General features: G+C 38.6%; 1 protein-coding gene across 7 annotated transcripts in view; it reads right to left on the reverse strand.

Moving 5' to 3' along the window:
- The window catches only part of KIF21A (kinesin family member 21A), a 94,389-nt gene that overhangs the window by 52,190 nt on the left and 17,064 nt on the right, over positions 1–25,135 (reverse strand). For all 7 annotated transcript variants that reach the window (XM_051629930.1, XM_051629922.1, XM_051629973.1 and 4 more), the window contains exons 2-6: positions 9,357–9,579; positions 7,788–7,970; positions 4,405–4,554; positions 3,566–3,700; positions 433–600 (exon numbers count right to left, since the gene is read on the reverse strand). In XM_051629930.1, coding sequence (XP_051485890.1) covers positions 433–600; positions 3,566–3,700; positions 4,405–4,554; positions 7,788–7,970; positions 9,357–9,579 — 859 coding nt within the window. The remainder of the gene's footprint in view (positions 1–432; positions 601–3,565; positions 3,701–4,404; positions 4,555–7,787; positions 7,971–9,356; positions 9,580–25,135) is intronic.

The following is a 25,135-nucleotide window of genomic DNA, read 5'->3' on the forward strand; positions in this document are numbered from 1 at the left end:
TACATTGTTTCATAATTGTAAAAAAAAAAAAACCAAAAACACCAGCATTTATTGATGAATTAAGATTATTAATTGCCCCTGTTTTACATGCCCACAGTCCTTGCAAGCTGCTTGTAATGTTGTCCAATTGTATGGATCTTGACATAATAAAACAATCTTTACAAGTTAAAGGGACTCTACAATAACTTTTAAAAGTTAGGATAACTATATTTCACAACAGTTTTAAGTACTACAGTTTGCTAGTTAGGGTCTCATACAACCAAGACAATGTTAGGAAGCCAGCAAGAATCAATATTTACTGTTGCATCTCATGCTACAGCCCTTGTTCTGCACACAATGCATTCCTACTTTACAGATTACTAAAAGCAAGCAATAAAAAAAGGAAGAGAAGATGGTGCCAACAGCCTATGGAAAGAAGTTTTATAGTCTTACTAGTCCACAGTTGATGGAAATTCCTTCTTTTGCCCTTTCTCCTGTAGCTCCTGTTCGCTTTAACCTTTCAGATCCTGCTAGATCAACAAAATGGAACTTGGCAGTAAGAGTTTCAAGTTCATTCATCTCAGAAGATTCAGATATCATTCTGTTATCAGTGGCATTATCCTGAAATAAAGAAGAACCCATAAAGCTTGGTAACATCTTTCACATTTACATTTATCTACCACAAAGTCATTACATACATGACTATTTGACATGTCCACCACATTCCTTATTTCCTCGTTCTCTTATAACAATAGTATCTCCTAAAAAAAACTATTTTAGTAATATGTACTGACATGCAGTAACTTGACGATCTAGCTTTAGCTGCATGTGAATACTCACTACTTGAAGTATGAGCTACAATTGTTTCTTGATGGAGGAAGAGAAGAATCATATATTGAAAAACTACAAATTTTCAGGAAGTTGGGCAACAAAATTTGTACCTCTCCTGGAATGCATGTCTTTAAATCAATTTAGACAACTGATTAAAAAAAAAAAAAAAACCTCACACAAAAAACCAAAACAACCCAACCAAAAACAAAGACAAAAAAACCCCTAATTCCATTATTATCCCCAAAATTAGGAGACCCACTTTGTTCGTAAAGCTGCAAAATAACTGAAAGATATTTTGAATTTATACCTCTCTAATCATCATCATCAGCTTCTCCATGGCATGATTCTTCAACTTTATTTTAGGAATTATTTTTTAAGCCAGCACTTGAGGGTGCTCAACCAGAAAATAAGGACAGCAGAAGGAACAAGGGAGAAAGAAGAGGTTCTTTTCTCCCCCTCTCAAGTAAGCTGTGATGACTGGCACCTGACACACACCTCCATCAGTGCAGGGAATCTGCCCAGGAACGCACTGCACTACAGGCAGGTCCTATAGCCTCAGCCTCTTTCCACTCGACCCAAACAACAACAGCTAAGTTCTCTTTGTTCATTAGATAAACCCAAACTGTGGAGTTTAATTTTACTCTAGATTTAGTCAGAATATTTGCCAGGAAAGCAACACTGAATGAGAAAAATCTCTAAATCACTCACTTCTTGACCTTCCTGATAAGATACCTACAGGGCAATTTCTACCTACTTGTTGTGGCAGCATGCAATCCGTGTGTTATATTGAGTGCATTCTGGATTTATATCATATTCACACAGCCCAAACTACAGGCTTTATTAAGAATTTCTATCATAGAAATCACAGATTGTTCTGGTTATTGATTTTTTTTTTTTTTAGAAAAACAACAACTCAGGTATTCTGTGGCAACGAACTTTACACCCTTGGTCAGCTACTTCACAGCTCCCTTTGCAAGGGGTAATGAGTGTCTCTGCAGGCCAAACCATCTCCTGGCAGTTAAACATTTCATGCTTCTTAAATTATGTCCTTTTGTAGCAACTTCAGAAGAAAACAGGAATTGTACCACTTCCACAAGATCAGAAGCATGGATGGTGTGAACAGAGTGTGAGGTGCAGTGTGTCTCTGCACTGCAGCCCTGGCTGCCTGCCCACACTGGGCATCAGCAACCAAGCACAGAGGGGACACAGCCAACACTGTCATCTGAGGAGGAGAAACTGTGTTGCCCTGGTAACAAAGGTCTCCCAAAACTGTTGTCTACAGAAACTTGAGCTGCATCTCTCCTGGCCACCCAATAATAGCTCATACTAATTTATATTCCAGGATTGTTCAAAGGCCAATGTCAGATCTAACCTCTACTTTCCTAGACACCACAGGGAAAGAAGAGGGTGCTGTCTTCACAGACTAAGGATCTAGCAATGCCCTGCTCCAGACAGTCAAATTATCTTTCTCCTATGTTCCAAAAAAAGGAGAAACAAAACATCGTTTCACATAAGGCAGAAGGCCGTGACCTATTCCTCTAACACAAGCCTCTGTTAAAAACCCAGCAGAACCAGGCAAGAGTCCTGCTAGTGGCTCAGCTGCTGGGGCTGTGAGTGCACCAGCACCAGTGGGCTGCTGCGCTGACAGCCTGTGGCAAATGAGGCTCCCAGACAAGTTCTCACTCCCCAGCTACAGGGACAGTTGTCAACAAAACCTCTGAGCGGGCAGTATCACCATGCAGCAACTAAGGTGCCCTGTCTGGGTGCTGAGTGTGATGTCAGTTCTTCTGAGTGAGAAAACAGACAGTTGTCCACAACACCGTTTCACAGTTTCAGAGTGGAAAGCAGAAATAAATGTTTTTAACAGGCATATAAGGCAGGGCTACATACCACAAAGGACCGGGCAGTGACCCTCATTTTGCCTACAAGTGATTGTTTGTAGTGTTAAAAACCACACAAAAACAACTTCCCCTCCAAAAAAAGCACTACAAATCCAACTCACTGTTCCACATGCTTAAAAATGTTACATGTGTGGTTAGCATGCTAGCCAGGTATTTAGTAGTTCACAAAATATTTTAGATGTCAATACCTTTAGAATAATCAGATTAAGTCCCTCTGAAGCTTCTGTAGTTTTCAATGTATGGATTTATTCAGAACTCTCCTCTTTACAAGATATACCAACAGCAGCTAACAACTGAACATCCGCATGAAAAATATTCTACAGCTTTGTGTACATTCATAGTTTAAATTTCAGATTAAGGGCATAGACTTAACAACATATCCAAACCCCAAATACATATCTATTTAAAATAAATGCTAAGCTTCAAAATCAAATACTTTTCTACTTGCTCCTTTTTGGATTTCAACACTTAATCTGGAAAATCCAAACAGATTCAGTTAGCTGATTGCAAACTTAAACTCACTAAGACACTTAAAAACTCTTTCCCAATTAAAGGCAAATTACATTTTAACTTTCATGCATGTGTATGTTGCAACAAAATACTGATGAAAACACTAGAGGAGAAGGAGCAGGTTCATGTAAGAGGCTAAAGTTTATTGTTGCCTCTGGCTAGAAGATAGTTACATACGCACAGATTAAATCAAATTATTATAATGCTTAGCAAATACATCGAGCATGATGATGACTGTAGCATCTTTACTAAGTGCAATTCAAATAGCAGTGGCTGCCAAAACAACATTCACATTTTGAAAAATGGTTACTGAAGTGAACTTTAACAACATCAAAGATACATACAGTGTTAAATGCGGGACAAACTCTGGTTTGACATAAGTGTATAGTAAAGATAGCATGTGACCGTGAGCTCTGAACATTCATCTGAGTGCTGGCAGTGGTTCGAGACAAAGCCCCCAGCTTCAAGCACTGCATCATCTGGAAAACAGAAAAGCACACTGCATTGCTTGCAGTTTAAATAAAAAGTGTTCCTATAACTCTTACTGTTTTGGCTATCAATAAGCTTTTTCTCTTTGCTATCATTTCAGTTCCTAGATGCCAAAAGCACAAATATACTTAAATAATACACTAAAAGCATTTTTTGTGGTTTCTGAAAGAAAAAACTTAAATATTATTTGCTCTTTTTACTGTCTGCAGTAGTAACATAGCAATCTTCCTTCCATTCACCTGTGGCAGAAATGTACATTTTCTGTACTCTTTGTACAAAAACCTACAGTACATTAACATTTGTAGTCAGATTTGCAATGCACAGAAACAGCAGTTTACCTGATATTGGTCCTCATACAAAGTTTTCCTCTCACAGGAAAAGCAACATATACGAAATTTAGGAGGTCAGATTTACATGCATACCAAAATTTTCTCTCCAAGCAGAACTATATTATTAGCAAAAGTCTGTTCCTAACATTAAGTTAAAAAGTGGTATGCACTTAATATCAAACATTTATCAGAATTAAGTCTATAGAAACTAAATAAAAATTTCAGCTAAATTTTACACATGAATTATCTAAGATGCAGATGTTAGCAAGCATAACCTCTATTTTTAGCTGCTTATCAAAATGTAGAAAAAACATTTTTTTAAATGCACTTGGTATATTACAGAATAACTTGTTTTCAATGATCACCTCTGATTCTCCATTCACAGACCGGGTTGTAACACCCACTGTATAAATCCCTCCTGCTGAATCTTCATGTATTTTAATATTCGATTTTTTATTCTTTGTATCAATGTCACGTGTGGTATCAAACAGATCGAGAATTTCTTCATTGTAAAGCTGAGGAGAAAAAAAAAAAAGGCAAAAAATGTATATTACTTTAAGAAGGAATTCCTCCAAAGACTAACAAATTTGTGTGTGGCACATGGAGAAAGTTCTAAAAATCAAATGCCACGGCTCTCAAAAAAGCATGCTGTGAAATATCCAAACTTACAAAGACAACAGGATGATAGACAGAGCTGCTACAAATTAATTCACCTGCACATCTTACTACTATGCACCCAAACAAGCAGTAACTTCCTCCATATCATCAGATGAAAATTCTTTGGTGGCACCCGGCAAGGGGAGGCACCCAATGCGTGCACAGCAGTGGTGGATTCTTGGGCAGGCACCTGTTGTCTTCAGCTTTAACCTTGGGCTTCTCTTTTATTTTGTTGATTCACTTGGTTGCACCCTACTCCAAGCATTTCAAAGTCATTCCACCGGCTCTCCCTGCCATCACACCTTTTCTCATCTCCCATCTCACACCTTAATAATTTTATTTCTCTTTCATTTAGATAAACTGTTCCTGCCCTGGAAGGAATTCAACATATAATAATTTTTATGCAAGCTGCTTATTAAAGACACAACCAGGCCAAAAATAGTATGGCACAGCTTCTTGAGCAGAGCTTTTATACCTTCTTCCACACAACACCCTCCACACTTTCGTGTCCCAGATTTAGTTACAATTTTCAGGTGTGATCAAATGAGCAACAACAACTATTTATTATTACATGTTTCAGGCTGCCTAATGTTTGCTGCCTGTTTCACTGGGTCTCCTGAAGGTAAGTACGTGTACATTCAGTGGTCTTTCAACTCACTATTATTAAGCACATCAAAATTTTAGGTCAGTAAATTATATCAGAACCAGGAAAGCCATCAGAAATTACTGTGCACTTATTGGTGTTAAAGGACATGGTTTATAATTTCATAAGAAAGTTCTGAGTTTTAGGAAAGATGTTTAGATCCAATTGAAAACATTAAGGAAAAAAAAAAAAGAAAAAAAATTCCAGAAAAAGCACTGGGAATCTCATGGCGCAGATCTTTGCTGCTGTACAGCAGAACATTTTCAGTGTCTTTAATTTGATTATACCAATTCACTTCTGCAGAGCTTAGGCCAGACTGATTGAATCCCTGATCAAAGTCCTTAGGTAAAAGCCAAGGAGCCACTGCAATAGTTGTGTATTCACCAATGTACTCTCTCATTCACTGGAAGCAAGAGACTTTCTCTTCTCACAAGTGAAAATCCATCCCCGAGAAGAAAAGGCTCAGCATTTATGAATGTGATGCTTTTCATTCCTTACATATTAAAAAGAAATCACGTTTAATTAGTAACTAGGTTCCTCATAATATTTATGCCTAATAATGTTTTACCTTGCTAAATACAAACAAACTGATGTCACAATTTAGAGAGGATCCTGCTAAAGCACCTACAATTGCACAGGACTGCATATGCCTGTCTTTTGGAAAAGTTACCAGGAAAGACAGGAAATTATGCGAGGTAGACTGCAGCAACTAGAGAAAAGCAAGAAAGTAGCAAACAGAAGTCACTGTTCCCAGTAGTTACTCAGCTGTCAGACTTCAAAGTTATTCCAAAAAACAAAACGTTGCTTCAACTTGTTCAATAACTAATTTATTGTTTATGTAATCCAGTTCTAATAGTAGATAGGATGAGAGGATAAGGATGCTTTCTGACACAAGAGTATTGTATAATATTAACTAATCAGAAAAAGCTCTTTCTGGGAAAGCTCCAAGTTAGCCTCCATACAATTTTAAAAATCCACAAAAGTTACATTTTGTTAAAGGAGAAACTATTATATAAATAATTTCAACTTTCTCTACATTAAATAAACAAGACAGGCTTTAGTATGTAGATTTCATCTGAAATATGTTGAACTGGCTGCAATTCTGCATACCCATTATTCACTGTACCATTCAATTACGGTTCTGCATTTTGGGCTTCTAGCAGTCACCTTTGTAATGCTCTGTCCAATTAACCAAGGAATTCAGAAGCTACACTGGTTACTACCCCTCTCAGTACTACTGTTGCAGCTGCCTAGGCAGAAATGAAGCTGCAGCTCCCCGATGCTCAAACACAGAACACAAGAGTACAGCATTCCCACCTCCCATGCTCAAGCCTAGACTCTCTCTAGGCAAACATTAGCCAGCACAACAGAAAGCTCTGCTTAAGGTGAGCAGTGACAAACCTACACTACTGCAAAACTAATGCCAGCTTGTTAATCTTTAAAACAATTATAGGAACATATGACTAAAGGACCCCATTTACTTCTGTGTTAATTAAACCAGCAGCTTTTCTCTTGGACAATATAAAAGTGGGGTTTTTCCTCCTGACATAGACCAAGTTGCAAATACTGAAGTAACACACATTTATACCTGCTCTTCCTTAAATTAATTCTCTCTCGATGTGCTTAAAGTATCAGACTTTGCAGCTTGGTGATGAATGTAAATATGTTACACCCAAATCAATCAATTAAAAAAAAAAACAACAAAAACCTGTTCCATGAGCAGGAGACACAGATTAGGAGCTGCAAGACTTAAAACAACAGCTGCTGCAAGTCGGAAAGATCACAGATATTATGGCCTCTCTCACCAGTAGCTGTGTCTACAAGCAAGTACAAAGGGACCAGTTTCTCCACAGCACTGACATGGGTTTTCTCTGGGTCTAATGAAAGGAACAGTGACACATAAGCCCAATTTTAAACCACTGGGGATCACATAAGGAAGTACTTTTATATTAGGTCTCTTCTTTGGTGAAAGGAATATAACAAGTCTCCTAAAAAAGATTTTGAAAGCTAAAGAAATCTATGGCAAAGAGACACAAGTAGGCAAAGCGACACAAGTAGGCAAAGCATGGTCACTGTTCAAAGGCACAAAGTGTAACTGATTTTTTTATATATAGTTTTTCTTTAATGTTTTGCAAATAATTACAAACAGGCAAGAGCAAGAGGGCCACAAATGTGTGATGCAGAATGGGATAAATGACAACTACTATAATTATTTCTGCACTTCAGAATAACTCTGTAAAGGAAACTACTAAAATAATTGGAATAAGATAAAAAAGCTCTTTTTCATAAATTGATGAGCTGAAACAAAGTCCATAAAATTTCCTTTTGAAATCTTGAAAATTGATTCAAAACAACTCATGGGAAAAGAACATAAAAGTAGCAACCAGAAAAATGTTAATTAGTTTTCTAAATAACATGAAGTTACACACAAACACAGATCATATTTACCTCTAAGAACTGTGCATTCACTTTAAAATCTGGAGGTGGAAGTCCTTGTTTAATAGCAGCTTGTTTCTTTTCTTCAATACATCTGAAAAGATGCTTAACAGCACGTGATATAATGCCTTGCTCCTCTTCTGTTATATTCACATCAAACCCAGTGCCCATGGTGTATGTTTTGCCAGCACCTGTCTAAATTGAAAAAGAACTAGTCACTAGACCACTTTCATAACATCAAGTCAGAGAAATTAATTTTGTGACCACTAATGTGGTACAGCGAATACTAAGTGTCACCGTTTGACTCAGGTCTAACATCCTTACAGCATTAACATGCACAATACAGGCAATTTTGAAAAATGGATAAAGAGCAGAACTCAGACAAGCTCTACTGTTTATCTACAGATCACATACAAGAAGGTACGGATCAGTTCAATCCTTCATAACCTTTCCCCTACAAGCTTGTTTTAAGCTGCTTACATCAGTCTCGAGCTATCTCCTCTTAGGTCAGCAGAATAGTTAATATTTTGAACCAAGACTGTTAATTAAAGCATATATTTCAGAGGTAGAAGCAGCATTTGCAATTCTTTACTGAAGTAGATCAAATTACTCCCTTAATTATGATGTCTGAATATCTCAGGTAGAATATTACCATTGTTTTCAATTTATAGACAGCACTGAAGAATACAAGCTGTACATCCACTTCGAAAATGATTTAATTAAATGTCAAGTCCCATAGAAGACAAGGCAGTCCTGTGTTTTCACTTAATTAGTGGTTCAAGACTAAGACAAAGATGGTATCACACAGCTGAACATAATCTTCTCAACTGGATCTGCAAACTGCTTTGTTTCACTACAACTAGACTTCACCTAGCTAACTTGAGAGACAACATTTAACAGTGGTGAAATTCCATATCCAAGACCAAGTTTTATGCAATCAACTCCTAAAGGAATATTCAGAAGACAATAATGCAGTCTTGACATTGTCTTCAACTGGGGGTTGGACTTGATGATCTTCAGAGGTCCCTTCCAACCCCTATAATTCTATGATTGTATTTCAGCTTTGAGAAGTAAAATGTGTGCCCAGTGTACTGAGAGGGTGTGTTCTGTATGAAAAATTCTGACTTTGGAATTTGATCTCTACATTTTGGCCACAAACAAACAATGTGGTCTGAAGTTCCCTAGGATGTATTTTTAAAAAAAGCTCCTGTTCCCAAAAGTGTCTGAAAATGCAGAGGGATGGATAATTGCTCAGAGAATTTCAGTATAACCTCTGTATATCAACTGATTTAGTTACTAATTTCTATTGCTGGGTGAATTCTGGAATTATACAGATTCATGCTGATTTCAGCATTACTATTAATTCAGAACTACTGCCTATCTAGATATTCTATGTTTCAATTGCCATCTTGCCTAAGATCTACACAAACTCCTGAACAGTCTCCTACAGGATACCTTCTATAAAATAAATCCAAGACACAAAAAAACAGGTTAATGCATTCCACTATTTAAGAGGAAGACCAGTTGTGAGAAACCGTTTATTCAAAAATAAATGCTTTAAAATGAAATTGTAAAGCTTACTTGGCCATAAGCAAAGACAGTGGCATTATAGCCTTCAAAGCAACCTTCAATCAGTTTTTCTATACATTGTGTATAGATCTCTTCTTGCTGCGAGTCAATGTTAAAGACATAATCAAAAGTGAAGGCCTTATCTTTTCCCAAGAACACTTGAGGTTCACCAGGTGTGACAGATGTACAAATATGGCATCCTTCAATCTTCTCTTTGGCTAGCTGTGGCCTAATTCTGTTTTGAAAGAGAAAAGAAGTATTAGCAGTTATTATCAGGAAGAGGAGCACACAAAAAATGTCAATAAGAGATCTGAAAATAATTGCTTAGTGACTGAAAAAATGAGAATTTTTCATCAAGCCAGGAAGCTTCCTGCTGTTGGAACCATAGTACCAGTTGTCCCAGAACCCCTCTCCTAAAACTGTTCATGAACCTTCCCTGAAGGTTCACCTACCAACTTCAAGTTGACAACCTGCCTAGAACTTTGAAGGTATGTACCCTATGCATTACCAAAGAGTAACTTACATGATCATTTCAGACTTTGAAATCAAGTTTTCCTGTTTTATCTGACTTCTTCATGCTTTCATTGAATAAATGGATCAGCGTTTTATTTTTTTGATAGCAACAGAAATAGGAAAAAAATGCAGAACATTTTAAGTAGTAACTTGTGAGCAAGAACCCCCAAAGCCTAAATATATCATCTTAAAGGAAAGAGTAATTTCAACAAGTTCTAAAGGTAAGAGTGTCTCATTCCTCTTTATTTTCCCACTGAGACGAATTCTAGTTCTTAATTCTGATTGTTCAGTTTCTGACAAACTACAGAACACAGCCATCACAAACTTCTTATATTCTGTAATTTTATTAATTCCTCTCCAATCTTGTCAAAATACTCATGCAATCTTGTCAAAAATGAATATACTATCTCTGTGTCTAAAGAAGACTGTGGAAGTTTGTGATTCAATTGGTTTAATGGTTAACTATGAGGAAGAAAAAGCCCAGTCAATGTAACATTTTTCTAGCTTTAATTAACTAATAATTTGTTTACAAAATTACCCATTTTTTTAAAGATGTTTCCAAGTTCTCTAAGCAGCACCAAATTAAAAAAACAACCGTATAAAAAGACAAGCAACAAATAAAGCTATATACAAGGGTGATAAAACAGCAGTAGAATGACATACAAAAAAAACATGGACAAATATTTTCTATAAATTATCCATTTATATCAGTCTTCAAGTACCTGTATTGATCTCAGTGTGCCTACTTGCAGTTACACAATGTCAAAGGTAAACATCCGTATACATGGGGCGTATTTTAAAAGCACATGTTCATGGCATATCCCCTGCTTTAAGGGCTGTGTCAGCACTAGTGTTTGGGGTAGCTGTGCTGTCTTGAAGCGAATTCCCCTGACATCTTCACTTACCACATGTCAGTTTGGATCACAGATCAGTTTCAGTGTGCACAAATTGTTCTCCTTTCAGAGAAGACAGCCAAAATGCTTTATCCAAACACATGAAACTTGTTCCAAAAACTAATGGAAACATAAGGGCCCATAGCTACCTACTGATCTCCTATAACCATGCCAATGCTTGCTGATGCAGAGAGAACTGGTCTACAACAACTCCAAGTGGGCTGACAACGACCAATTCAAATTGAATCAGCACACATATTTTAGTTAGAACTTGAATGGGGGGAAATCACACCAAGCACAATGAATCATCATCTTATTGCAGATGACAAATTTTTCACCCAGGGATGTGCATCACTGTCAGGAGTATTTTTCAGAATTTTTATTCTAAAGGTTTCATTGCATCCCATTGTGTGACACTAGAGAACAACCATAATTTCTTTGTAAGGTCTTCTGCATTTTTATTCCTTTATGGAAAATTCATTAACTCTCAGGAGGTACCTCCCTTGTCAGCATACCCTCTAGTACGGAGTGAAAATTAAATAAACCTTTGAAAAATATAACTCAAAAGAATGATTATATGATGTGTAAAATAGGCACAAATATTCTACAAACAGTATTTGCATTTAATGACATGGTGTGGCATACAGGTCACAGATTTGCTAACAACATAATCATTATCATGTTTTTTTCCCCCTAAATGAAATAAGAAGGCTAAAAATGCATTCAGAAGTTACCTAGGTCCTTCACTAACAAACAATTTGATCCACTAGCACCTGTGTCTGCTAAACACAAAACATGATAAACATGTACCAAAGCCTGTAATAAAATTACTTTGTTCTAGACTAATTAACATTTTATAATAAAATACTTTTATTTCTAGTAAAGAGAGGAAATCTTCAAAGCTAAACCAAATCGTATGACTTTCCTAAAACCACTCTACACACTAGAAAAATTTGAGCAAATAGAACATTGCAGCATGCTGCCTATAACACTTAATATTTAGAAAATGCCAACTTGGTACATTATTCTACTGCCTTATTGTAATGCTGGGAAGTCAGTCACCGGGCAAGCTTCTTTTTAAGCCTAAGCAGTCTATTCTTTCACTAATCCAACGCAGACAGCACAAAGGCAATCAATTGTTCTTACAAGCATGAATTCTGAGGGCTTCTAAAGCTCCAGAGGTACTGCTCGCATTTTTTTCTAGTACAGGAAAACCTAGAAAGACCATTTTAAAAAAATCAAGATAGAACATATTTTTTAAATTAAGTTTCCTTCTGTGCATCCCAAAAACTCAACTTCTCTCCTAGTTATGAAGAGCTTTTAGCACTGACTTGCAAATCGTGACAACTACAAAAAATAGTTTCTTCATATATTTTCATTATCTTTTTTTAAAAAAAATAAAGGTTCAGATTTTTTTGTGCTGAGGAATTGATGTAATTATGACAGGTGCTGAATAGTTCTCTCTTTTCTACTACTAAGTAAACGCTCCGAGTGACCACAAAGAGGAACAACATACCTAGAATACCAATGATTTGCATAATAATTATTACTGTGATGACAGGGCTGTCAAGCGAGTAGTTTCGATCCAGAGACTTCCCGGGAGTCCTCCCAGCTAGCTCCCTGCCTTGCAGCCAGACAGCACCTCTGAGTGCTCTGCTGCTCTAAAACCCAGCACAACAGCAAGCTCCCAGTGCATAGTCTGTGAGCATAATCGGGCCACAGCAAGATACCATTCCAGGGATCAGCTGAGCTGAGTCACTACTTGCAGCTCCTTACTGGCTCACTCACTTTCCCCCTGGGTTGTAACACAACGTCCAAGGACCAAGTAGCAATGATGGTGCCCTCCTTCCCTGACTTACCACTAAATCTGAAGGCAGTGCTACGAGAAAAACTAGCATTTCACCAGCAGATATACAGCACAAAGATAAAACAAAGCAAGACGCTCTGTATCAGGAAAACTTTACCCCAAAGGCAGACTCCCTTCTCGTTCTGTAATTGCTCTTACACAATGTCCCACTCAACCACCAAGCTGGGAGGAGGCAACCAGAAAGAGATCACAGCTGTGTCAGGTTGGAAAGATATCTTCCCAAAAAGTATACTCAGACAAGAGATCTTAACGACTGAACCTGAAGTCTGCTCAAGGGATATGTCATGCTCTGAAATCTATACAGCTCTCTGCATAAGTTTTAGCACCAAGCTAATGGTGATTATCTTAATGATGAAGCAAAAATACTTGCCTCTCCTTCAACCTGATCTCTGGCCACTTATGAACAGTGTGAGTAGATTACCTGAACCTCATGGCTCTCAAAAAGTCTTACTATTCACAGTGGATGTGTAGTCCAGCTAGTAATAGTCCTCACACAGGTCAAATTCTGCTCCAGCTCTGGCTATAGGAACACATCCTCCTCTGTTCCACACATCAAATGGGAAAGTGACTTTTCCTTCTAAGAGCCAAATATTTGCCACTCTCATGTTTTAAAGGGGTCACTAATGTTAGCAAAGCAAGCAGCACCCATGCTTTAAAATGTTAGAGCTCATTCTTCTGTCCTTGCCCAGGTCCCAGTCTGGTTGGTCTGCCACTACTATTATTCTCCAGGACCAGTCTGATTTCACCCATTTTCTCTTCCCTGACACTCTATTTCACCTGCTTTTCAGGCTACTCTCTTAATTGTATACAATCAGGTTTTTTCTACCTTTTTCCAGTCACATCTCCTTAGATGTGGCAACTTCCCAAACAACATTTTGCCTTGCATCCTTCCCTCCTCTTCACCAAAGCACGAACACACCCAACTCTTGTTTACACGTACTTTGCAGAGCCTCCAGGCCACACACACGAAGCTTAATCCCCAAAATCTATTCTGCCTCAGCACACTGGGACAAACTGTCTAATTAGAGAGGGCAAAAATAGCCAGTGGTGGCACAGTAATGCACTGTATTGTACTGGAACTAATCTCTCAGTAGAATAGGTGCACAATGTTTCTGCTAAAAATACTGTCAGCTAGAAGAGAATCAGACATTACAGTTCAGGAACTACAGCAATGATGGGGTCAATACCATGTGTTAGGCAAGACAACTGACTTCCCATAATTGATTCCTGTTTAAACTAGATAATATAAAAATATTTATTTTTAAAACATCCTATCATAGTTTATTTCTAGGGATGGAAAATTGTCCTAGTGACTTAAATATTATTTATACATATGGATTTACAAAAGCATAGCTAGGTAGATATACATACCTACACACACACACCCTTTCAGCTACTGAAAATTTTTATATCTCTGACTGTCCATTTAAGAACTTTTCCTTTACCTAAGTTTTCCTCAGGAATCTCCACACGTTCCTGAATCTAATTTCATATACTAAATAAGACAAGCAATTTTTTTAAATTTTGCATCTCCAAGTGAAATATTGCAAATATTACTCTAACAAAGGGTAATTATAACAACAATTACCATATACCTTCTCAGCACCTGTACAGTATAGCAACAAACAAACAAGAACTTCTAAGAGTGGTCTATAAAGGGCAAAACATCAAATCATTAATTATTGTTTTATGTGAAGAAAGAAAAAAGGAAAAAAAATCAGATTTATCTTTTATATAGAATACCCAGAAGCTGAGGGTTGGAAAGAACAAAACATGACCATGACATCCCATGTAAAGCTCTTTTTCATTGAACTCCGCTGTGCGGAAAGGACTGTGTTCACCTTGCTCAGAAAAGCATGCATTCAAACATCACTCAAACCACATGCAGTCCTGAAGAGGAAACAAGTTAACTTGTAAACCCAAGACTTTCCAATACTCCTCTCTTAATTCACCAAGCCTATTAAATTTCATATAATTAAGTTTCACAGTGGGTATATGAAATATTAAACCCAAGTGCACATAATAAAACTTTTAATGAAGTGTAGCAGGCAACATAAACTAGAAAAAACAAATAAAAGCTCTCCAAAACCAGAAGAAAACAGTTTCCTGCCATTAATGTCAGCATCACAACTCCCTCTCCTTTTTTTTCCATTATATTTATGCTCCTCAAACCACTCCCATCAAACATACTCCCTCACATCAAGGCGGGAGTAAAGAAAGCTAAACAGATTTCATCCCACAGATACCTAATACTTCTGTTTGCATAAACTTTTCAATATTTTTGCTAGCACACACTGGAAGCTTGCTTGCTTCTATGATTATCAGCACCTCCAAATGAGACCACAACTATAGCATCTGAATGCATTCATCTGAAATAGCTGATTGATATATTAACTCTATCTCTCAATGAGGTTTAAGAATATGAAAGAGGCTGGCATATGACAATTGCCAGGTCCACCTCTTGTTAGCACAGCAATATGGACACAGAAACAGGACTCTTTGCTCACACCAGCAACCATCACTCATTAGGAGTTTGTTTGTTGCCAGCACATCTAGGCACAATGGCCCCAGCACCTCCACTGCCTAAGGCAACACTCCCTCTGGTGCTAAACAACACCTACAGGTAAAAATATATGTTGCTCATATTTGTTGAGTTATCACTCAGCAACCTTCAATATAAATTAAGCTCTGTAATGTTCTTCTCATCGTTTCCAAAGAGGGTTTTGGTGTCCAGCAAAACAAGTATGAGAAGTCTGAGAAGTGTTTCAGTATGCTCTTACCCTGCTTTTTAACTGCAGAAACACACATACATACCCACACTCCAACTTTTCATAACAAAAAAAGTGCAAGAGTACTAGAAGTCAACACCACACCTTCCAGCCCATATCCTTCTGAAAAACAAATAAAAAAATATTGTGAAATTTCAAGTCCACTTCAGAATGAATCAAATTACAAATTAAAATCAAACCCAATGCCTACAAATGATACCACATAGCAATCTCTCCCGAAGGTTAGTACCAAAACAAATCCCTACACTTAAGGTGGACTTCAGGCAAAACCCAGATCATTTGTCTGCTGCTTTTCTTATAAAATGCCAGCTAGACAGTTGCCTCCCAGCAAGCCATAAATACACTGTACTATCAGAAGCCCTTGATGGCCTTCAGGGTGAAATCCATTTGTTTCAGGTGCCTACAATGGCAGAACAAACAAGCCTTCATAAAATAGTTTAACAACTGAATGAATAATGGAATAAAAGCCATCCTAATAAACAGAAGCAAAGTGCATTACAAATACAGGGTACCTTTGTAACAGGACCACTTCTGCAGAAAGACTTAGTTTCTGGATGCCTTAATCGTTAGTATTTGTTGGTACCAATATGATATTGTACCATTAACTGATACCAACTGCTAGCATTATGCATACTGGTATTAACATATATAAAGGACATGCAGTTACAGATATGCAAGTTACAGCAATTACATGAGATGTGACTCAGCAGGCAAGCTGTGCCAGTTGGCCACCCAGCACCTCGCAAAGTCTTTTCCCCCTGCTGTGCATCATCTCCCACCCTGTGAACCTGCTTCACCTGAGAGAGGCACAGGCACACACCAGCCACCCAGCCCAGGCCACGAGCAGGAGCTTGCTGTGCCTGTAACCCAATCGCTCTGACGTCAAGTTTGGGCACCGCTCCCATCAGTGTTTCTCTAAAGTTGCCATGGCTGCCATGGTCTAGACTGAGCCCAGCCCTGCCAGCAGGTGCTGTGTGAACCTAGAGCCCACAGAAGCTAAGGCAGAGTCCAAGTGTTACTCGGCCTAAACTTACACCAGCTCCCTGGGCAAGCACAAGTGAGGCTGGTGTTCTGCATGTGAGCCAATGCTTGTCTTATACACCAGGAAACTTTCAGGCATGTCAGGTAGGTATCTTGATGCAAGTTTGGCAACACCAGAGAATAAAACTTCCCAGATAGCTCTTGCACATAAAAATGTATTAAGGACTGTGACAGAAACTAAAATAGGGTCTATGTGGTCCAGATTTTATTCCAAATTCCTACTAAGTTACTGATAAAGGTATCAGCCTCCCTTCAATCCATGTGTAGCCATTAAACATGACCATTTAAGCCCTTAGCTTAAAACGTCCAGCAAAATCAACCACTTAGTTACCAAATGGGCCCTAAGATTATATTTTCTACAGCTAACTCATTTACTGCAAAAATAAAAATTCCTGTTCAAAAACACAAATGCAGAATATTTTGTTTCAGTGCTGCAGGCTGTCACTTCCAGTTCGCACATGATGAGAAGACAGCAAACAGAAAACAGGAATTAAATTCAACTGAGGACATGTACCACTGCTGTAACTAGATTTGTCTGGTTCTCCTCCCCTACATTATCTCTCTTCAGCTATTTTTAATATCATTTTATAAAACAATTTCCCTTTTCAGCAGCTTACATCTGACCAGCTCATCTACCCATTAACTGCTCGCGCTGGGGATTACGTTTGCAGTGCCAGGCTGAGGCAGTTTCTCAGGCTGCTGCTTTTCCTTGGCTCCTGAAACACGGGACAATGGCAGCATCTCAGGGGAGCTCCTGTGGCTAGCCAGAACACAGTTTAGCAGTATGATTTCAGATTAATTCTTGTGCAATTCTGTAACAGTCTAACAGGCTGTGCAACACAGATGGCATCCTCAGGCTGACAGGCACAGTCCTGTGCTTCTGCCAAGAAAAGAAAACACAGGGAGGGGAAAGGCCCAAGCCTGCCCTCACACAGACCACCTACTGCCCTGCACACTCCCTTCCCATCTCTGCCTCCCACAGAAGGGCTAAATGATCCTCCAGTAGATCTAGAAGACTTCCAACATCTTTCATTATAAAATTAATAAATGCTTCACCAAAACCTCCTCCTTGTGATTTCTTGTTGACTAATTTACTCTCTAGTGAGCAAAGAAATCCACAGCTTTCAACAACAATTTGACTTTTGAGAGAGAGAAGAGAGGACAGTATTGCAGGATATGTACAGGCTTTGATTATTTCTACTTCAAGACAAGGTCGGCTGTGATGGAAAAGCAGCACTACCATAAGTTTTCACGTGCCTGCCAAGCACAGGACTGGCACACCTCCAAATCCAAGTGCAGTCTGAGTAGAACTAAATTGCTATTTGAAACGACACTTCTAAGGCAATCAGATTTTAAAAAATTGTTCTACTGTGCTACTTGCTTTTTCATGAACATTTCATGTTAGATATCTCACCACTCTTAGAAAGCTAGAAGAGAAATAATAACAGTATCATAGAGAAAATGAGATCTGAGCAAATTCAGCAAAGTTAAATTTACAAATTAAAACTTGAAGTGTTTATGGTTTATTAGCAAGAAATGAAATAAGGAGTTAGACCTTCCTAAAACTAAAGTTCTAAATTTGTTTCATACCATGCAGGAATGCAGGCACACCAGTGCCATGCAACACAGTGGCAGAATACAGACCTTGGTGCCAGCAAGCATGGGTCAAACAAACCCCAGTGCTGAAAGGGACTACAGACACCCGATCTCCATGTAGTTATTAGGCTGGAGAGCCTGCCTCTCCTCATCAGGGAGCATCAACAAGTAATTTTAGAAGAAGCATAAGTATCTCTGCTGTTACAGCTCAGTGGAACACAGTGCAAAGCTGTACTGCTAGGGTGGTCAGCATCAGCTCAAGGTCTGGACACCACATTGTACCAAATATGTGTAAATAGACAAATACTCAAGTCACAGCCTACTCCTCCTGTAAGGTTTAACCTTGAAAAAATAATACTTTGGAATCTTTGTTATCTTAAAAAAAAAAAGAACAAAAAAGGAACTCCAGAAGGTGCTCACTGCTTACACTGCACTTCAGGACAGCACCCCACTGTTGGAAGAACAGCAGAGCAACCAAAAGGCCTGTCAGAAATCAAATAAAGGCCTTCAGGACCAACACAGGAAACGAAGGAACATGGCAAACATGTAACCTAAAAATTTACCTCAAGGAAGCAGAGCCATGTCACCAAAATGGTAGCCTCCCAGAGGGTTCAACCAGTCTGCAATTTGATGACTGTGCCCTGGATATGTTTATGTATGACACTCAATATCCAAAAACCCAAATCAAGGAAAAAATTACTACCTTAAAATGACACATTCAATTTGCCTCTCTCCCATGACTGCACTTGCTTCTTGTAAGTTTAAGGTTTCTATTGAAAAATGTGTTTTGCCTTTAAGACTACTAACCTCAGGCATAAAAGTCTGAAATATCAACCCCATTTCATTGGTGTTTCACATCAATCACTAGCACTGGCAATACTGAAGACTAATAATTATTATTATGAAAAATTTATGGTAATAACTCCTGATTGTCACAGTGCTTAAAGAGCATAGAGGTCATAAATTCAAAAGGAAAAAGGAAATAAAGTGTGTCCCCAGAACAGTGTCTACAACTACTGCACTAATGGGTACAAAGAGGTCAATTAGGTAATCAAGTGTATCTTTTTGTGGATAAGGATTCATGAAGAAATCAATTCTATATAGAAAGAGCATGTCACCCGATATTTCTGTTGCAAATTATGGGGGGTATTTTCCTTCAGAATTTAGCTTTAACATGTAAGCTAGAAGCTGCCTTCATTCCTGCCCCGGAGTGCAGAGCTGCGAGGACTGGCTGAGTCACACTGCTGGAAATGCTTACCACAGCCTGGTATTAATTATGTAATTAAGGCAGTATCAGGAAAAGGAATACACTTTCTGTAGCATCTTCCTGCTATAGGACTGAACACTTAAAAGAGATTAAATCTGCTAGACATGTCATTATATGTAACTTAAGATGAAAAAACTCAATTCAAAGAGAGTTTAAGGAAAGCTTGGTGAAGAGCAAACAGCCCAGCAGCCTAGTAATGAGTCATGGTAACAAGTGTTGCCACAGTTTCAGAGACACTTTGTTTCCAGAAATTTTACAATGCAGGAATTCTGCTGAGATTAAACAGTACTGTCAGAAGTAATGTGATGAATACAGGCTACTCAATCCCCCAAAATACTGTAGTCACTGCTGCTTTACCAAGCTACAAAATAACATTTATGTCTAAGAGGAAAAAGGCAAAGGAATTAAAATAATAATAATACAATTTAAAAAAAAAACAAAACACAGCAGGTGTGAGTACCTGCAAATCTAAAATCAGTCGCATTTAAAGAGTTCAGGGATTTTGAGGTTATCTGGATACTTCTTGTAAACCAGGGCCCAATCAGCCTAACACATCCAAACACACCAAGCATGTAAAAAGTAAACCACTCAACACAAATATAGATGGGCTCCACTCTTCATAAAAGCACACTTGTAACTATTGTGCAATTACCAATTGTGCAATTGACTAAAAACAGTTTTGTGTGACACCTGGCTTCAAAAACACTGCCCTTAGAACTGCAGTACACTCACAAAAGAACTAATAATGCCCACATAATATTTTTGATCCAGTGCACATAACTGACAGTGGCTTTCTGGTTCAACGCTGAACACTCCTACTTCCAGACCATCACACTCTTTCTGCCCACCCCTACATAAAAATGTTTTACCTGCAATGCCAAAGGAGCAACTTTAGAAGAAAATTATTTCATGCAACTAAGTGAAATACTTCAAAAGTAAGTACATATATACACTCAGGAACTTCCTAATGTTCCAAGTTATGAGCACCTTTAGGGAACTCAAGAGTAAGTACAAGTACATTCAGAAACAGGCAAAGAAAACAGTGTTTATTCACTATAATAATTTTTTTTTTTTTAAAAGGAGAGAAAACAAACTGATGTAATGCAAGATTATCCAGATGATCAAAAAGCCAGTCTGTCATGCCAACACTAGGCTTCTTTCAATTTCTTATTCTTAACAGTTAAGTTTATGTCTATTCTAGAACTTCACTTCTTCAAAATAGCCTAATTTTTAAAAAGAGGTACTCTATTATTTTTAAACAAAGTTAAAAAAGTGTTTCCTATGTTTGCTGCAAAGAATTCTTAATTGTTGTCTCCTTTACCCAGATTTCCCTTTCCTTTTCACAAACACCCACACACCCACCTACCCACACACATACACTTAACTCTCCCAGCCTTTAGAGCTACAGCCCAGAAAACACTACATGTTCATGCCAGAACTACTGCAGCTCTGAAAATTGTTTTAATTTCTTTCACCTCCATACAGAGAATTTATCTACTCTGCTCTGGTGAGACCCCACTTGGAATACTGCGTACTGCTGTAGAGTCCTCATCACAGGAAAGACATGGAGCTGTTGGAAAGGATCCAGAGAAGGGCCATGAAGATGATACGAGGGCTGGAGCACCTTTGCTATAAATACAGGCCAAGGGAGTTGGGGCTGTTCAGCCTGGAGAAGAGGAGGCTCTGGGGGGACCTTACAGAGGCCTTCCAGCACCTGAAGGGGGCCTACAGGAAAGCCTGGGAGGGAGCAAGGGGTAATGGTTTTAAACTGAAAAAGGGCAGATTTAGGTTAGACATCAGGAAGAAATTATTCACCATGAGGGCACTAAGGTGCTGGAATAGGTTGCCTAGGGAGGTTATGGAAGCCCTCTCCTTTGAGGTGTTCAAGGCCAGGTTGGATGAGGCTTTGTGCAGCCTGGTTTAGTGTGAGGTGTCCCTGCTCACAGCAGGGAGGTTGGAACCTGATGGTCTTTAAGGTCCCTTCCAACCTTAATCATTCTAGGATTCATTCTATGATTCTATGATCTTCCCAGTTACGTACTCTCATGTCTTGGGCAATTGGTTGCTTTGTACTTATGAGCCACAGGTCCCAGAATGACATTTCATGCAAAACACACACACCATTAATGACACACTTATTGTAGCTAAAGCTACAAGCCACTTCCCAAGTAATTACAGTTAAATACAACAAAAGGAGGATCAGGTCCGTTAAAATAATTTTACAAGTTGTCATTAATAATTACTGAAATTACTTCTTAGTTAATACTACTAAAATAACAACCAGACACTTCACAAGGAACAAGACAGCTAAAAACAGTGTTTCAATAACCTGCTCCAAATAGTGCCTTTACTCTGTTAATTTTCAGTGCAACATTCTTGGAACAAAAACTACTGCATGATTTCTCTGCCACTCCTTGTAAAAAAAGCGTTGTATCCATAACACCCGATCCACCAAGTTCCAAAGCAAACTGCAGAAAATGTCTTCATATTTATTGTTGACTGTTTCTATTGAACAGTAGTTGCTCTGTTTCAAAACAGAAGGTAGACTGTTCAAGCAGTAGCTGAAAGCTCTGGGCTGGTAAATCCTAACTGTGCAGTACAGGAAAATAAATAACCTACTTGCTTTATTGAGTAGTATCTGTTTAAATACTTGCAAAACAAAAAGTAACATAACTATCCACCTTCTTCAGTCTTTCTGGCTCAGCTACACGTTTTAAGGTCTGAATGGCAATCCCCAGTTTTAATTCTTTCCTTCATAACTATTCATCCTATTTGCAGGGCTGCAAAAACATCCACCTCAGCAGCAACAGCATAAAAAATTATAGACTAATTTTTCTATCTTTCTGTTACTACATAGTGACACTGTACTCAGCTGCCTTGTAAAGACCTAACCACCTCACTGCTCTATGTTGGTTTCATATGATGCTTTAAAAGAAGGCCTCTAAAAAGTTAGTTAAAAGTCAGGGCAATTCAGGAAACTATGCTAGAAATTCAGTAGGTAGCATTTTTCCACACTGAGTCATGCTCTGAACTGATTGCTCAGCAAGATGCTGGAGGCTCTTTTGATGCAAGCAAACATTTCAGGCAAATATAAACTGACAGTCCCCAAACTCTCCCCCCCTTCTTCCTCCATTCTCCAGTCCCCCCTATCAGTTGAGATATTTGCCAGTCTCTTGGTACTGACTCTAACAACATTCCCCATGAAGTTTCAACCAGGTGCAAAAGCTGGATTATCCACAGGCCAACATCTGTTGTTCTGCTACCCACAGGCTGATTTTCAGATGTGGTGGATAGGGGAAAGGAAAAACAAGTATTTTTGTTATTGAGAACACATTTAGCATTTAAATGGAAATAACATGGGAAAGCTAAAATAATTGGAGCTTAAATAACAAGAGAAGTCAAAAGAAAGGTACCGGTCACGGCTGACTAGTGAAACAAGTTTACAGTTGGTACTGCTCTAAAGACTATCAGGGCCCAGCTTATCTGTGCAACAAATCCACTGGAATTTGGAACTTCACAGGAAAGCCAGTTTCCACACAAATTCACAACCCAAGGCAAGCAGGAAGGGAGCTCTCCAGTGCAGCAACATGTGCACCAAGGGCCAAGCTGCCATTGTTTCACATCTTCAGCCTTTTATCCACTCCAAGGGAAGTAATACAGAAGGATGTACAAGACAATATATACATGGGACTAGGTAACTGCAGAGTAGTAGCTTTTCATAGAAATTCAGTTATCTTCATTTACACACCTTCAGTTCTCACATAAGAAAACACCTGTAGCACACATTCAGATGTAATACCCTGAAGAAAGACAAGAAACTAGCATGATCAAAAGTTTTTTTAATAAAACAGTTCCTTGTCTAATAATGAAAGAAAACAAACAAAACAGACCTGTGTCTGAATGTGGATACTACATGGAAAATAACTTTCTGGCTGATAAACTAGAAACTTTTTCTAAACATTTCTATATTTCATATTTCAATATGTGAATTACTGGAATATTTCAACTTCTATTTGTTTGATTTGGTCAAAGATCTCTACACTGTGCAAAAAGCTGCAGTCATTGTGGCTTCTTCCACATTGTCTAGGGTATTAAATTTGCCCACTGCCAGTAGAGAAGAACATCCTTGATGTACAGATGGAGAAACATATTAGGGAATGCCTTAACTTAAAGTAAACATTTAAAAACTGATCAATTTATGCTTATCACCTGACTGATGTTCAAGATCCTTCAGTATTACTTCTACTAGACACAGAGACAGAGTGGTCAGGGTTGGATGGGACCTCTGAAGACCATCCAGTTCAACCCCCTTGCTAGAGCAGGATCACCTACACTTGATCACACAGGAACACATCCAGATGGGTTTTTAATGTCTCCAGAGAAGGAGACTCGAAAGCCTCTCTGAGCAGCCTGTTGTAGTGCTCTGTTACCCTCACAGTAATTTTTTTTTCCTTATTTCTAATTTGAACCACCTGTATTCCAGCTTGTGCCCACCGCCCTTTGTCTTGTCATTGGACACTGCTGAAGAGACAGGATTCATCCTCCTGACACCCACCCTTTAGATATTTATAAGAGTTTATGACATTCCCCCCTCAGTCTTCCTCTTCTCCAAGCTAAATAGACTGAGCTCTCTCACCCTTTCCACATAGGGCAGATCCTCCATTCCTCTAATAATCTTTGTGACTCCTTCCAGTAGTTTCTTGTCCTTCATGAACTGGGGAGCCCAGAATTGTATGCAGTATTCCAGATGTGGCCTCACCAGGACAGAGTATAGGGGGCGGAACACCTCCCTTGACCTACTGACCACACTCTTCTTAATGCACCTCAGGATGGCATTGGCCTTCTTGGCTGCAAGGGCACATTGTTGGCTCATGGTCAGCTGTTGTCTACCAGGAACCCAAGATCCTTTTCCCCACACCTGCTCTCCAGTCTGTCCAGGTTATGTTAAATGGCAGCACAGCCTTCTGGTGTGTCCACCACTCCTCCCAGTTTTGTATCATCAGCAAACTTGATTATGGTGCACTCTATCCCCTTGTCCAGGTCACCAAGCTCCATTAAGAGTTAAAACTATCCAAATAATTTATTGACTATAATATTCCACGCATCACTGGAGATTTTAACCTAACAGAACATGAAAGAGCATGCTCTTATACATCATCAAGAAAACATGAGCTAATTTCATATTATTCAGTTTTGATAACAAATAAAATATAAATGGCTCCTTGATTTTCTAACAGTGGAGCTTTCACTCCAGGCAGCTAAAAAGTCCTTGGCTAGGCTGAATAAATTCAGTGTGAAAAACACTGTGGAAATACAGCCATTCTCCTGGTTTAATTCCTACTAGCATTCAGACTTGAATGCACTAGCAAGGCTACAGTTTGGAATTACCACTAATAAAAATAATACAGGTACATTTCAGCAAAATTTTAGCTCTAGGACAGAGCACATCCATTAAATAAATGCACGTTGGTGATGCACCACAATGTAAACTGACAAGTTCACAGTACTCATGACACTGTGGATAAAATCTAGAAAGAACTAGCTACTTCCTTGTTACTTATATCTGCTTTAAACAACCAATATCTATGCTGGCCCAGCAGCAAGGCTAAGTACTTTGTGCCTCACGTTCTAGCTGTAGGCTTAATTTTTCATTAGGGCTCAGGTTTCCTGATTAGATTACAAATCCAACCAGAACTCCAAAGCTATTCATGCAAAGTCACTTAACAAAAAGATAGATCACGCAGCAAGGTAGCTCACACAAATTAAAAGCAGTTCTCTCAATTGCACATTGCAGGCATGGGAGGCTCTGCCTCTGTTTCTGGAAC

Source organism: Apus apus, chromosome 1 (genome assembly GCF_020740795.1).
Source record: "Apus apus isolate bApuApu2 chromosome 1, bApuApu2.pri.cur, whole genome shotgun sequence".
In the NCBI taxonomy this organism is placed as follows: domain Eukaryota; kingdom Metazoa; phylum Chordata; class Aves; order Apodiformes; family Apodidae; genus Apus; species Apus apus.